The following is a 16733-nucleotide window of genomic DNA, read 5'->3' on the forward strand; positions in this document are numbered from 1 at the left end:
TATGGCAGGGTAGAAGACCTGGGTTCTAACACTATGGGCTGTATGGCAGGGTAGCAGACCTGGGTTCTAACACTATGGGCTGTATGGCAGGGTAGCAGACCTGGATTCTAACACGAAATATATTCGAAATGTTTCAAACACTTTGAGCATTTGCTTTAGCCTGCCTGGAGTGCCAGATGGGCGGGGTTTGCAGTTTTGTGTACTATTCTATTGGTCCATTAAGCCAGGCAAGCTCAGTCAAGCACATATAAAGTACTTGAAGTGTTTTCGAATAGTGTTTGAACCCAGGACTGTTTGGGGAGGGGAGGGGGCAGAGAGAGTGCGAGAAGGATAGAATGGAATTGAGTTCAGTCAGGCTCAGCCTCCCAGGGAGAAATTAGCCTGGGGTCCACTGTAGAGAATGACAGTGAAATGCACTGGCTCCGTGTGGGGTGGGACCTCTGGTCTCCATTAGCAGGAGGTGAGACATACATGGACGCCCTCAGGCCTCAGGACATACTGAGGTCCACTCTAAGGCTGCCTCTGAATCAGCAGGTTACGATACAGTAACTTACTATTTATGTGACTTTCTACTGTTCCTACTCCAGACAAGAAGCTTGTCTGCACATTAAGATGCATGCAAATTACAGTAATTAAAACTTAGTCTAGAGCTCTGACTGAAACTATCTGACAATAGTGACAAAGGTCTACTACGGTGACCGAAGGCTTGGAAATTAAATAACAGAAATTTGCATGGCTCCACCAGTGAGCGTGCGGAGGGTTCAGTTTCCAGTTTAAGACACATATCTTCCTGCACCTTAGCTACTTATCTATGTGGTCTGTGAAATATAGCTACTCTACCACCTACTGTTTCTATCCATTTGGAGATGATAGCACAGTCAGAAAGTAAACTGTGTTGTTTTAACTGTTATGACTGCCTGTATGTCACATTTGCCCTGACCCAGCAAGCTGCAGGGTAAAACCACTCAACCAGACAACTGTTGAACTTTCACACGCAAGCACACACACCTATAGCCAATATATATTATATCCAATGTTCCCTCTAAGCTTCGCGCAGCTCCCCTCAGACTGCCATGCAGAAGAAATATCAGCCCTCACAGAGAAGCACGAAACTGAACTTCACTCAACTTTCTAGAGTTTTCCCCTTGAGTTAACACTATCAACATTTCCACTGTGGAAATTGTGCTCGAATCAACACAATATTAGCCACTTTCAATGTAACATACTGAAGAAAAAAAAAACGGTGCAAGACTTAGTATGCAAAACTAACTGTGCAAGAGATTTTGTTGTAGGCAGAGCGCATCAGAGTAGGATTTTATTGCATTGACAGCCACGACTCAGGCCCATACTCTTAACCAATCAGAGCTGCAGTAGGCCAATACGCAAATAGACCATTGCCATATATGGATCTGTGCCATTCACTTTGAACTGGACTGTGTTTACAGTATGAGGGGTCGCGAATAGATATGCCAGAGATCAAAGCGAGAGCTGCATTTAGCCACCTGTGCACATTGGTTAATATTCTTTGCTAATTAGTTATTAGCACAGTTATAGCTCATTTCTAGACAACAATGGGGGAGTGGTTGCTTCCTACAAGAGCACTTCTAGCCATCTTTGAAAAGCGAGTCAGGTAAAGAGCTTTTTTTATGTCTTAAAGGGACAGTGTTGTATTTTGAGACAGTCTTGAATAAACTAAGTAGCCAATAGGCAGAGGGTAGCATAATTTGACTGATTAATTTTATTTTGTGGTTTCTTGCGTAAAACAACACATTTCAGTCACCTCCTTGTCTGAAGGTGAAGTGGATAAACAGGTTAATGTCAAGCCGTGCATGTTGTTTTCAAAAGTCTCATGTAATGTAGGCCTACATTGAACACCACACATTGCTGCTACTGTAGGCTGAATGATAGAATGTTACGGGATGCATTTTTCTCCATTGTTATTGATTGTAGGCCACTCTGGTAGGACTACATTATGATAAAATAGCCACAGTAGAATACTTGGCCACTGTTATAACTGTAACTTAAAGTGGGTTCAGCCTCAGTGTTCACTGTAAACGCGTGTTGAAAGTTGCACAGAATTTTCACAATGTTGAAGTTTGAGCTCAGCAGACCTGAAATTTGCTCAGTGCTGAACAAAAATGAGGGAACTATGATTATAGCCAATATGATTCACCTTTGTTTTGTTTGCCTTGGCTACAATTTAAACATTGTTTTGACTGTCAAAACTATTAAGACTGAATGGAAGTTGCCACTGGAGATGCTATGGAGATTGAACGTCGCTTCAGAACATCAAAACAAACAGAAAGAAAACAGCTTGACAAACACTGCTTGAATAACCCAGTTGCCATGAGAAAGAGTTCAGTGGTGGACATGGACACAATAGCTCCAACTGAACCAGCTATCTGGGACCAATAGGGCAACATTAGGGCACATGACATCTTAATGACATCATATCTAGTTGTAAACATGTTTTCTGGATGAGAAGTCATCATACAGTATACTATCACCTTAAAACCTGTTAGGGCTAGGGGGCAGTATTTACACGGCCGGATAAAAAACATACCCGATTTAATCTGGTTATTACTACTGCCCAGAAACTAGAATATGCATATAATTATTGGCTTTGGATAGAAAACACCCTAAAGTTTCTAAAACTGTTTGAATGGTGTCTGTGAGTATAACAGAACTCATATGGCAGGCAAAAACCTGAGAAGATTCTGTACAGGAAGTGCCCTCTCTGACCATTCCTTGGGCTTCTTGACTCTTTTTATTGAAAACGTAGGATCTTTGCTGTAACGTGACACTTCCTACGGCTCCCATAGGCTCTCAGAACCCGGGAAAAAGCTGAATGACGTCTTTGCAGCCCCTGGCTGAAAAACATTAGCCAGGGGCATTTTATTTATTTATTTTATTTCACCTTTATTTAACCAGGTAGGCCAGTTGAGAACAAGTTCACATTTACAACTGTGACCTGGCCAAGATAAAGCACAGCAGTGCGACAAACAATAAACGACTTCTAGGGACTCACCTTAACATATGCAGTGTACTGTTGGCAATCCTCTCTGTTGATGTCCAGACTGAGCTCGTTGCTCATTAAGCTGACCTGGGCTCCGTTCTGAATAAAGTACACTCTGGAAGACTGGCTCCTCTGCCTCTTATCCACATCAGCAGTCAGGTTATACAACAACTCTGGGGAGAGAGGAGAGACCAGCTGTCAGGTTATACAACAACTCTGGGGAGAGAGGAGAGACCAGCTGTCAGGTTATACAGCAACTCTGGGGAGAGAGGAGAGACCAGCTGTCAGGTTATACAACAACTCTGGGGAGAGAGGAGAGACCAGCTGTCAGGTTATACAACAACTCTGGGGAGAGAGGAGAGACCAGCTGTCAGGTTATACAACAACTCTGGGGAGAGAGGAGATACCAGCTGTCAGGTTATACAACAACTCTGGGGAGAGAGGAGAGACCAGCTGTCAGGTTATACAACAACTCTGGGGAGAGAGGAGAGACCAGCTGTCAGGTTATACAACAACACTGGGGAGAGAGGAGAGACCAGCTGTCAGGTTATACAACAACTCTGGGGAGAGAGGGGAGAGACCAGCTGTCAGGTTATACAGCAACTCTGGGGAGAGACAGAGAGAGACCAGCTGTCAGGTTATACAACAACTATGGGGAGAGAGGAGATACCAGCTGTCAGGTTATACAACAACTCTGGGGAGAGACAGAGAGAGACCAGCCATCAGGTTATACAACAACTCTGGGGAGAGAGGAGAGACCAGCTGTCAGGTTATACAACAACTCTGGGGAGAGAGGAGAGACCAGCTGTCAGGTTATACAACAACTCTGGGGAGAGAGGAGAGACCAGCCGTCAGGTTATACAACAACTCTGGGGAGAGAGGAGAGACCAGCTGTCAGGTTATACAACAACTCTGGGGAGAGAGGAGAGACCAGCTGTCAGGTTATACAACAACTCTGGGGAGAGAGGAGAGACCAGCTGTCAGGTTATACAACAACTCTGGGGAGAGAGGAAAGACCAGCTGTCAGGTTATACGGCAACTCTGGGGAGAGAAGAGAGAGACCAGTTGTCAGGTAAATACAGCAACTCTGGGGAGAGAGGAGAGACCAGCTGTCAGGTTATACAACAACTCTGGGGAGAGAGGAGAGACCAGCTGTCAGGTTATACAACAACTCTGGGGAGAGAGGAGAGACCAGCTGTCAGGTTATACAACAACTCTGGGGAGAGAGGAGAGAGACCAGCTGTCAGGTTATACAGCAACTCTGGGGAGAGACAGAGAGAGACCAGCTGTCAGGTTATACAACAACTATGGGGAGAGAGGAGATACCAGCTGTCAGGTTATACAACAACTCTGGGGAGAGACAGAGAGAGACCAGCTGTCAGGTTATACAACAACTCTGGGGAGAGAGGAGAGACCAGCTGTCAGGTTATACAACAACTCTGGGGAGAGAGGAGAGACCAGCTGTCAGGTTATACAACAACTCTGGGGAGAGAGGAGAGACCAGCTGTCAGGTTATACAACAACTCTGGGGAGAGAAGAGAGAGACAAGCTGTCAGGTTATACAGAAACTCTGGGTTGAGAGGAGAGAGACCAGCTGTCAGGTTATACAACAACTCTGGGGAGAGACAGAAGGGTAATAAACACCCTGTCAAAACATCTCACACCCATGATTTCCATTGACGTGTTGGTGGTTTCATCAGTCTAAAATAAACTACTTCATATATCTATTTTAAATTCACAAATCATAAACATTACATGTTTACTCCAGGCCTTTTAAGGAGTTTGCTAGAGGCTTTTGTTTTTGACAATTCATTTTTAAAAATTGTTTCCGTTCTGAATAAAGTACACTCTGGAAGACTGGCTCCTCTGCCTCTTATCCACATCAGCTGTCAGGTTATACAACAACACTGGGGAGAGAGGAGAGACCAGCTGTCAGGTTATACAACAACTCTGGGGAGAGAGGAGAGACCAGCTGTCAGGTTATACAACAACTCTGGGGAGAGAGGAGAGACCAGCTGTCAGGTTATACAACAACTCTGGGGAGAGAGGAGAGAGACCAGCTGTCAGGTTATATAGCAACTCTGGCGAGAGACAGAGAGAGACCAGCTGTCAGGTTATACAACAACTCTGGGGAGAGACAGAGAGAGACACATGGGTTAGTTAGAGCTAGGTTATGTCTCACTTCACACAGTCTAATAAGACTTTCATACATTCAAACACAAAAATGGGGGAGAGAGGCCCACAGGCCATCGCTTCATACTTGTCGCCAAACCCACTGGCTCCAGGTCATCTACAAGACCCTGCTAGGTAAAGCCCCACCTTATCTCAGCTCACTGGTCACCATAGCAGCACCCACCCATAGCACGTGCTCCAGCTGGTATATCTCACTGGTCACGCCCAAAGCCAATTCCTCCTTTGGCCGCCTTTCCTTCCAGTTCTCTGCTGCCAATGACTGGAACGAACTGCAAAAATCACTGAAGCTGGAGACTCATATCTCCTTCACTAGCTTTAAGCACCAGCTGTCAGAGCAGCTCACAGATCACTGCACCTGTACATAGCCCATCTGTAAATAGCCCATCCAACTACCTCATCCCCATACTGTATTTATTTATCTAGCTCCTTTGCACCCCAGTATCTCTACTTGCACATTCATCTTCTGCACATCTACCATTCAGTGTCTAATTGCTATATTGTAATTACTTCGCCACCATGGCCTATTTATTGCCTTACCTCCCTTATCTTACCTCATTTGCACTCACTGTATACAGATCTCTTTTTTCTACTGTATTATTGACTGTATGTTTGTTTATTCCATGTGTAACTCTGTGTTGTTGTATGTGTCGAACTGCTTTGCTTTATCTTGGCCAGGTGGCAGTTGTAAATGAGAACTTGTTCTCAACTAGCCTACCTGGTTAAATAAAGGTGAAATAAATACAACATTTAAAAAAATTTATTAGAGAGGAAAAAGACAGGGAAAAGTCTGGCTACTATTTGCACCTTGTCAAAGTAGCAATGTTTGGATCCAAGGTGGATCTTTGTCAGGTCCAGTCTTAGTTGGAGAAGTCCTCATGTAGTCCACACACACACACACACACACACACACACACACACACACACACACACACACAAAACAAATGCACACAGGGTCAAACAGACAAGACATTCATTTCAAAACAAGAAATGGACTTCTCTAACTGGTAACACCGTTGAGTAAGAAACACCCTGTCAAAACATCTCACACCCATGATTTCCAATGACGTGTTGGTGGTTTCATCAGTCTAAAATAAACTACTTCATATATCTATTTTAAATACACAAATCATAAACATTACATGTTTACTCCAGGCCTTTTAAGGAGTTTGCTAGAGGCTTTTTTTTGACAATTCATTTTTTAAAATTGTTTCTCTACTTCACAAACAACACAAATACAAAACATTATCCAAGATGATCAACATACACTCAGTATACAAAACATTATGAACATTATGCTTCAGACACTTTGTAGAGTCCATGCCCCGACTAATTGAGGCTGTTCTGAGAGCAAAAGGGGGTGCAACTCAATATTAGGAAGGTGTTCCTAATGTCTGGTATGCTCAGTACATCCAAACGCTGTCAAACATCTCTGTTTTTAGAACTTTATAATATACCAAAGGGACATAGTTCTGTTCTCCAGTTTGTTATCGAAGGTGAATACAGGCTTTTTAATTGATAGCTATACATGTTTTTGCAGCAATTAGACTTAGATTACAAAACTTTCTCTGATATTGATCACCAATATTTTCATTTCCAAACAGACATTATTTTTCTGAAATCCGTGGAATGAATCAGCGTCGCGCATACACACACGCGTGCGCGCACACACACAGTCTGCAGTAAGTGCCTCAGAGTGGTGAATTGCTGTAAAACAGTGGGAGGAACAGCAGCATACACCCCAGTCACAACCAAAAGGGTTCTGTGTGTGTGTGTGTGTGTGTGTGTGTGTGTGTGTGTGGCATTGATTAATTTCACGTGTGCACGCCTATGTGTGTGCGGGAGCGCCTTCCATGAGCTCACCCTGCCAGGCGGAAAGGAGGGGCGTTGAGTGTTCATTACCGGCCCAGGCGTCATTACCAAACAATACCAGCAGGTTACTTCCCTGTCCTGGGGGGATCAAGCATGACCAAACCCACAGACACAACCACAATACACCTAAACAGTCAACCAGGACCACACCTAAACCAAATATAACTAACCCAAGATAAACCACAGCCTGTAATTTCCAATGGGAGCAAATTAATCATAATGGGCAGAAAAAAGCAAAGAGGTGGGCAGAGCCAAGCACAAGCTAGCGAGATCCTATTGGCGTGTTTTAGCATGTATTTGCATATTTCCGCTACGGAACGCCTACTCTGAAGTGTGTGTGTGCAACAACTCAATTTGCCATTGCACTCTTTCTAAACAACGCATTTTTTTTACTTTGCAAAGGGGAAAGTCTACAAAACTTAGTCTACTCTGTTGTAACAGATTGTAGTTTTGGGAACAGAAAACTGTACGGAGATAAAATGTTTCATCGATGACAAAATTAGCCGAATGCCAGACAAAATCCATCTCGCTCCATTTTCTCCCACTGCCTGCCACCGGGCTTCCTCTCATCACCATATTTGGTAGTGAGTGGAAATGCCAAACGGATGCTTCAGATTTATATACTGAAAGAAATGTAAACACAACATGCTACAAATTTCAAAGATTTTACTGAGTTACAGATCATATAAGGAAATCAGTCAATTGGAATGAATTAATTAGGCCCTAATCTATGGCTGGGAATACAAATATGCATCTGTTGGTCACAAATACACTATATATACAAAAGTATGTGGACACCCCATCAAATTGGCTATTTCAGCCACATTGTATAAAATCGAGCACACAGATATAAAATCTCCATAGACAAACATTGGCAGTAGAATGACCTTACTGAAAAGCTCAGTGACTTTCAACGTGGCATCGTCATAGGATGCCACCTTTCCAACTAGTCAGTTAGTAAAATTTCTGCCCTGGTCAACTGTAAGTGCTGTTATTGTGAAGTGGAAACATCTAGGAGCAACAACGGCTCAGCCGCGAAGTGGTAGGCCACACAAGCTCACAGAACACGACTGCCGAGTGCTGAAGCGTGTAAAAATTGTCTGTCCTCAGTTGCAACACTCACTACCAAATTCCAAACTGTCCCTGGAAGCCACGTCAGCACAATAACTGTTTGTCGGGGCTTCATAAAATGGGTTTCCATGGCCGAGCAGCCGCACACAAGCCTAAGATCACCATGCGCAATGCCAAGCATCGGCTGGAGTGGTGTAAAGCTCCCACCATTGGACTCTGGAGCAGTGGAAACGTGTTCTCTGGAGTGATGAATCACGCTTGACCATCTGGCAGTCTGACGGACTAATCTGGGTTTGGCGGATGCCAGGAGAACGCTACCTGCCCCAATGCATAGTACCAACTGTAAAGTTTGGTGGAGGAGGAATAATGGTCTGGGGCTGTTTTTCTTGGTTCGGACTAGGCCCCTTAGTTCCAGTGAAGGGAAATCTTAACGCTACAGCATACAGTGGTGTTGAATTTGAACGCTGAGTGCAAGCCAGGACTAATCACCGAACCTCACTAATGCCCTTGTGGCTGAATGGAAGCAAGTCCCTGCAGCAATATCCCAACATCTAGTGGAAAGCCTTCCCAAAAGAGTGGAGGCTGTTACGGCAGCAAAAGAGGGGCCAACTCCATTTTAATGCCCATGATTTTGGAATGAGATGTTCGACAAGCAGGTGTCCACATACTTTTGGTCATGTAGTGCACCTTAAAAACAAAAAGGTAGGGGCGTGGATCAGAAAACCAGTCAGTACCTGGTATGACCAACATTTGCCTCATGCAGCGCGACATATCTCCTTCGCACAGAGTTGATCAGGCTGTTGATTGTGGCCTGTGGAATGTTGTCCCACTCCTCTTCAATGGCTGTTTGAAGTTGCTGGATATTGGTGGGAACTGGAACACAGTGTAGTACACGTTGATCCAGAGCATCCCAAACACGTTCAATGGGTGACTGGTGAGAATGCAGGCCCTGGAAGAACTGGGACATTTTCAGCTTCCAATAATTGTGTACAGATCCTTGTAACATGGGGCCATGCATTATCATGCTGAAACATGAGCTGATGGCGGCGGATGGATGGCACGACAATGGGCTTCAGGATCTCATCTCGATACCTCTGAGAATTAAAATTGCCATTGATAAAATGTGATTGTGTTCGTTGTCCGTAGCTTATGCCTGCCCATACCATAACCCCACCACCATGTGGCACTCTGTTCACAATGTTGACATCAGCAAACCTCTCGCCCACACAAAGCCATACACTTGGTCTGCAGTTGTGAGGCCGGTCGGACGTAAATTTTCTAGCAACAGCTCTGGTGGACATTCCTGCAGTCAGCATGCTAATTGCACACTCCCTCAAAACTTGAGACATCTGTGGCATTGTGTTGTGTGACAAAACTGCACATTTTAGAGTGGCCTTTTATTGTCCCCAGCACAACGTGCACCTGTGTAATGATCATGCTGTTTAAATCAGCTTTTTGATATGCCACACCTTCAGATGGATTATCTTGGCAAAAGAGTAATGCTCACTAACACGGATGTAAATACATTTGTGCACAAAATTTGAGAGAAATAAGCTTTTTGTGCGTATGGAACATTTCTGAGATGTTTTATTTCAGCTCATGAAACATGGGACCAACACTTTACATGTTGTGTTTATATTTTTGCTCAGTGTACATCCGGTAAAACTGGCTCATTGTTCTATCTGTGCCTGAACAGTCAACCAGGACCACACCATAACAGTCAGCCAGGACCACGCCATAACAGTCAACCAGGACTACGCCAGAACAGTCAACCAGGACCACGCCAGAACAGTCAACCAGGACCACATCATAACAGTCAACCAGGACCACGCCAGAACAGTCAACCAGGACCACGCCAGAACAGTCAACCAGGACCACGCCAGAACAGTCAACCAGGACCACGTCAGAACAGTCAACCAGGACCACGTCAGAACAGTCAACCAGGACCACACCAGAACACAGTTGTGTGTAGTTGTATTAGTGCTCACCTATCTGTCCTGGCAGGTGTTTTCCTCTGAAGAGCAGGCAGACTCTTGCGTTGAAACAGTTGAGGTGTTGTGGTCCCTCGTGACACTGAGGCACAGAGATGTTGATGGAGACAGGCAGGTAGATGGACACGTCCACAGTGATCACCGGCCGGGACCTAAACACCAAACATAACATGGTGTCAATGGACCTATAACAGGTACAATACATTATGCTGTCAATGGACCTACAACCAATACAATATGGTGTCAATGGACCTACAACATGTACAATACAACATGGTGTCAATGGACCTACAACATGTACAATACAACATGGTGTCAATGGACCTACAACATGTACAATACAACATGGTGTCAATGGACCTACAACCAATACAATACAGCATGGTACTGCAGTAGACACAGCCTGGAATTCATGTATTTCTGTGATGAAACATTTACTCTGTTCCACTGTATGTCTTTATACTACTCTGTGCCAATATCTACACTAGCATAGTCCCAATTACAATTGAGCAACGTACTGGGCCTGCATTCAAAGTGGTATGCTGATATGGACATTGGAACAAAGTCTGACTTACAACCACTTACCTCAATAACACCACGCTATCAGCCATAAAAGCACCAATGGTAATATCTGCAATGAAAGAACAACCAATGAGCACAGAAGATTTCTCTCATTCTTCGAAGATATGGCATGATGCACAAAGGTCATCATTAACAAGGGATGACCTTTGTGGGTCCTCATACCTGTTGCTTTCTGTTCTAGTTCTAAATGTCCACGATTGATGTGGAGCCCAGAAACCACTCAGAGTCAGACAGACAGGAGTGTTTCTGACTGACCAGTAACCACTCAGAGTCAGACAGACAGGAGTGTTTCTGACTGACCAGTAACCATTCAGAGTCAGACAGACAGGAGTGTTTCTGACTGACCAGTAACCATTCAGAGTCAGACAGACAGGAGTGTTTCTGACTGACCAGTAACCATTCAGAGTCAGACCGACAGGAGTGTTTCTGACTGACCAGTAACCATTCAGAGTCAGACAGACAGGAGTGTTTCTGACTGACCAGTAACCATTCAGAGTCAGACAGACAGGAGGAGTGAACAACGCAACAAAGCTCTTTGGACATTCTTTACTTTGTCTGCTGATTCTGAGTTCATTTTATGAATTTATTTCTAAATTTAATCAAGCAGGTACAGTTGAAGTCGGAAGTTTACATACACCTTAGCCAAATATATTTAAACTCAGTTTTTCACAATTCCTGACATTTAATCCCAGTAAAAATTCCCTGTCTTAGGTCAGCTGGGATCACCACTTTATTTTAAGAATGGAAAATGTCAGAATAATAGTAGAGAGAATTATTTATTTCAGCTTGTATTTCTTTCATCACATTCCCAGTGGGTCAGAAGTTTGCATACACTTGATTAGTATTTGGTAGCATTGCTTTTAAATTGTTTAACTTGGGTCAGACGTTTTGGGTAGCCTTCCACAAACTTTCCACAATAACTGAAAAAGCTTGTGCGAGCAAGGAGGCCCATTCCTCCTGACAGAGCTGATGTAACTGAGTCAGGATTGTAGGCCTCCTTGCTCGCACAAGCTTTTTCAGTACTGCCCAAAAATGTTCTATAGGATTGAGGTCAGGGCTTTGTGATGGCCACTCCAATACCTTGACTTTGTTGTCCTTAAGCCATTTTGCCACAACTTTGTAAGTATGCTTGGGGTTATTGTCCATTTGGAAGACCCATTTGCGACCAAGCTTTAACTTCCTGACTGATGTCTTGAGATGTTGCTTCAATATATCCACATACTTTTCCTCCCTCATGATGCCATCTATTTTGTGAAGTGCACCAGTCCCTCCTGCAGCAAAGCACCCCCACAACATGATGCTGCCACCACCGTGCTTCACGGTTGGGATGGTGTTCTTCGGCTTGCAAGCGTTCCCCTTTTTCCTCCATAACGATGGTCATTATGGCAAAACGGTTCTATTTTTGTTTCATCAGACCAGAGGACATTTCTCCAAAAAGTACGATCTTTGTCCCCATGTGCAGTTGCAAACTGTAGTCTGGCTTTTTTATAGCGGTTTTGGAGCAGTGGCTTCTTCCTTGCTGAGCTACCTTTCGGGTTATGTTGATATAGGACTCGTTTTACTGTGGATATAGATCATTTTGTACCTGTTTCCTCCAGCATCTTCACAAGGTTCTTTCCTGTTGTTCTGGGATTGATTTGCACTTTTCGCACCAAAGTACGTTCATCTCTAGGAGACAGAACGCGTCTCCTTCCTTAGCGGTATGACGACTGCGTGGTCCCATGGTGTTTCTACTTGCGTACTATTGTTTGTACAGATGAACGTGGTACCTTCAGGCATTTGGAAATTGCTCCCAAGGATGAACCAGACTTGTGGATGTCTACAATGTTTTTTCTGAGGTCTCGGCTGATTTCTTTTGATTTTCCCATGATGTCAAGCAAAGAGGCACTGAGTTTGAAGGTAGACCTTGAAATACATCCACAGGTACACCGCCAATTGACTCAAATTATGTAAATTAGCCTATCAGAAGCTTCTAAAGCCACATCATTCTATGGAATTTTCCAAGCTGTTTAAAGGCACAGTCAACTTAGCATATGTAAACTTCTGACCCACTGGAATTGTGATACAGTGAATTATAAGTGAAATAATCTGTCTATAAACAATTGTTGGAATAATTACTTGTGTCATGCACAAAGTAGATGTCCTAACCGACTTGCCAAAGCTATAGTTTGTTAACAAGAAATTTGTGGTGGTTGAAAAATGTGTTTTAATCACTCCAAACTTAAATGTATGTAAACTCACGACTTCAACTGTATATAATAACGACATGAAGTTGAGACGTAGGTCCTAGGTGTTTCATTAGCCCTACACCTAGTGTTGGCTATGTTGCATCATGTTTGTATCGTACTGTATAGTATGACCATACCTGGATATCCATTGCTGTCCATGTCCACATTGCCAGAGATTGATTGGCCGAACATCTGGAGGGCGGGGTTAATGCTCTGTCCAGACAGTCTCTGCAATGAATGATATAAAATGTGAGATAGAACATATACATACATGCAAGCACACACACTGACCTGTCAGACCAACACTAGAGAACACATTACTGTAGCAGTAGGGATCAGCGTCATACCGCCTAACAGTTTGAAGCACCAGTCTTCTACCACTACTATAACAGACCACTGTCTGCTACCACTACAATAACAGACCACTGTCTGCTACCACTACAATAACAGACCACAGTCTGCTACCACTACTATAACAGACCACAGTCTGCTACCACTACAATAACAGACCACAGTCTGCTACCACTACTATAACAGACCACAGTCTGCTACCCACTACTATAACAGACCACAGTCTGCTACCACTACTATAACAGACCACAGTCTGCTACCACTACTATAACAGACCACAGTCTGCTACCACTACTATAACAGACCACAGTCTGCTACCACTACTATAACAGACCACAGTCTGCTACCACTACTATAACAGACCACAGTCTGCTACCACTACTATAACAGACCACAGTCTGCTACCACTACTATAACAGACCACAGTCTGCTACCACTACTATAACAGACCACAGTCTGCTACCACTACTATAACAGACCACAGTCTGCTACCACTACTATAACAGACCACAGTCTGCTACCACTACTATAACAGACCACAGTCTGCTACCACTACTATAACAGACCACAGTCTGCTACCACTACTATAACAGACCACAGTCTGCTACCACTACTATAACAGACCACAGTCTGCTACCACTACTATAACAGACCACAGTCTGCTACCACTACTATAACAGACCACAGTCTGCTACCACTACTATAACAGACCACAGTCTGCTACCACTACTATAACAGACCACAGTCTGCTACCACTACTATAACAGACCACAGTCTGCTACCACTACTATAACAGACCACTGTCTGCTACCACTACGATAAGAGACCACAGTCTGCTACCACTACTTTAACAGACCACTGTCTGCTACCACTACTATAACAGACCACTGTCTGCTACCACTACTATAACAGACCACAGTCTGCTACCACTACGATAAGAGACCACAGTCTGCTACCACTACTTTAACAGACCACTGTCTGCTACCACTACTATAACAGACTGAACAAGGATGGGGTTGGAGAAGACTATTACATTTCACCTGATTCTGTATCTCTGTATCTGTCAGTAGATAAAGCTGATGGACTACTGATGGACCCTACTCCCTATGTAGTGCACTACTTTGACCTGGGAGATATTGGCTCTGGTGAAAAGTAATGCCATTTTGGACTCACACTGTATAATGTTTCATGGGGCTAATATCCAGTGTGGGGATCCAGTGTTCTGCGTTTCCTTTGTTTTGCACTCATGTGTTTGTGTGAGTTGAAAATAGATGAGTACTTTGTACTGGACTACAGGCTAATGAAAACACACTCCTGTGTGTGTGTGTGTGTGTGTGTGTGTGTGTGTGTGTGTGTGTGTGTGTGTGTGTGTGTGTGTGTGTGTGTGTGTGTGTGTGTGTGTGTGTGTGTGTGTGTGTGTGTGTGATTAGATGAGGATGAGTGCTTTATACCGACTACATGCTAATGAAAACAAACAACAACCTGGGGGACTGATGTTCATGTAAGATGTGTGTGTGTTAGTAGAGAGTAAAATCTCTTCCCAGGATAACATTACCACCTGGGTCATTATAACACATTGGTCAGAGGCTGCTTTGCTTCCCAAATGGAACCCTAATCCCTATTCAGTGCACATAGGGCTCTGTTCAAGAGTAGTGCACTATAGGGAATAGGGTGTACTTTTGGATGCACACAGAGAGTGATACTGCTGTTGTGTCAACATAGATGGAGCTGTGATCTTATCTTTATTGCTAACACAATACGGTGTGTGTGTGTGTGTGTGTGTGTGTGTGTGTGTGTGTGTTTGTGCGCGCTCATTAAACTAGAAATTAAAAACAGATGAAAATGATATTTTATGTTGTTGGTCTCAAACACCAGGGACATAATGTTTCAATTGTCTTCTATCTCTTCCTCCTATTCCAGCCTATACTGGTGGTATATGATGCACCCAAGGTGTTGATTACTTGTTGTGTCTAACCATTGAAAGTGTCTTTACCATAGAATATTTGGCGACGATTCCTGTGGCATCACCATGGTAAATGTAAACCGCTCCACCGTAGTCATCTTCTTTGGGTGCTCCTATGGCCACATCTAGAGAGGCAGAGAGAGAGAGAGAGAGGCAGAGAGAGAGAGAGGCAGAGAGAGAGAGAGGCAGAGAGAGCGCATTTCGTTTTTTGCTCAAGCACTACACATCTGATTCAAATAATCAAAGCTTGATGATGAGCTGGTTATTTAAATCAGCTGTGTAGTGCTAGGGCAAAAACCAAAAACTACACCCAGGGGTGGCCCCAGGGCTGAGTTTGGGAAACCCTGTCTTAAAAGACAAGTCTTGTCAGTGCCCATAAACCCCAATATGAGACCTCTGTGAGAACCATAAAGCTGAAGGCAAATCGATCATACTTCGTCTGCATCCAAAATGTCACCCATAGGTAGGGCTCTGGTCAAACGTTGTGCAATATGCAAGGAATAGGGTGCCATTTGGGACGAAGACTACGTCCCCTTATCCTCCCTCGCAACAAAACCTGGAAATTGCCTTTTTAAAACAAAAACACTTTTTCAGTGATATTGTTATAGCATGCCTCAGCGAAAAGTGAATGTTTTAAAACTGAATCATATCATGGATAAGGAATTCTTCAAGGTTTATAATGTGATTTAGCAACATACATGTTGGCTACTAAGTACCTCATCATATTTATTTTACATTGTCAAATGTGGGGTGTTGAAAGCTGAAAGAAATTCTCACTTTAAACATCCTGAATGTAATTGTTGGGTATAAAGTTATTGTATGGCTTATCTTTAACTTTTCTAGTGAATTAGTCTTATCTAAAAAGCTGGAATCATATCAAGTGGAAATTGGCTACAGATTTTGCTGCGGGCATTCAAAAATCTGCATAAAAACAATATGCACATTTTCCCACCAGAGATGTTTCCATTAAATTGACATAGTGCACTTAAAATAACTTTTGCGGTTAAAATCCCATGTACCAAATAAAAAGCACAAGTTAAATGGGTTTCCATCGCATGTCAAACTCTACTGATGGTTTTGTCACAACAAAATGATGTGTTAAATAGCGAATGTGCCCACTCTGGTATTGGCACGTGTGCTCTAGCCAACAGCTCAGGTATAGCCTACCTGATGAGATTATTATGGACAAAAACAGCAAGATTATTTTCATATGTCAAACGGCAGCTAAGCATCGATCATCATGTCACCAGAATAAGACCCTCAATATTTATTGGAAAGGAGCATCAAGATCGTCACCTTGCGCTTTCACCACCCTGTGAAGTTCATCAGAACTTATTTCATCTGTAGCCTAGTAAACTGCATGCTTTCCTGAGTTGAATTGGGAGGACCACACAACATATCATCTGTAGCCTAATAAACTGCATGCTTTCCTGAGTTGTAGTGGGAGGAACACACAACATGTCATCGCG

General features: G+C 43.5%; 1 protein-coding gene across 2 annotated transcripts in view; it reads right to left on the reverse strand.

Annotated features, from left to right (window-relative positions):
* LOC106610997 (integrin alpha-9) overlaps positions 1 to 16733 on the reverse strand; it is a 150903-nt gene that overhangs the window by 85524 nt on the left and 48646 nt on the right. For both annotated transcript variants that reach the window (XR_006771232.1, XM_045724815.1), the window contains exons 11-15: positions 15295 to 15389; positions 13088 to 13178; positions 10726 to 10771; positions 10138 to 10292; positions 3029 to 3189 (exon numbers count right to left, since the gene is read on the reverse strand). Coding sequence is in view for 1 of the 2 variants with exons in the window: in XM_045724815.1 (XP_045580771.1) it covers positions 3029 to 3189; positions 10138 to 10292; positions 10726 to 10771; positions 13088 to 13178; positions 15295 to 15389 (548 nt within the window). In the remaining variant the exon portion in view is untranslated. The remainder of the gene's footprint in view (positions 1 to 3028; positions 3190 to 10137; positions 10293 to 10725; positions 10772 to 13087; positions 13179 to 15294; positions 15390 to 16733) is intronic.

Source organism: Salmo salar, chromosome ssa01, assembly GCF_905237065.1.
Source record: "Salmo salar chromosome ssa01, Ssal_v3.1, whole genome shotgun sequence".
Lineage (NCBI taxonomy): Eukaryota > Metazoa > Chordata > Actinopteri > Salmoniformes > Salmonidae > Salmo > Salmo salar.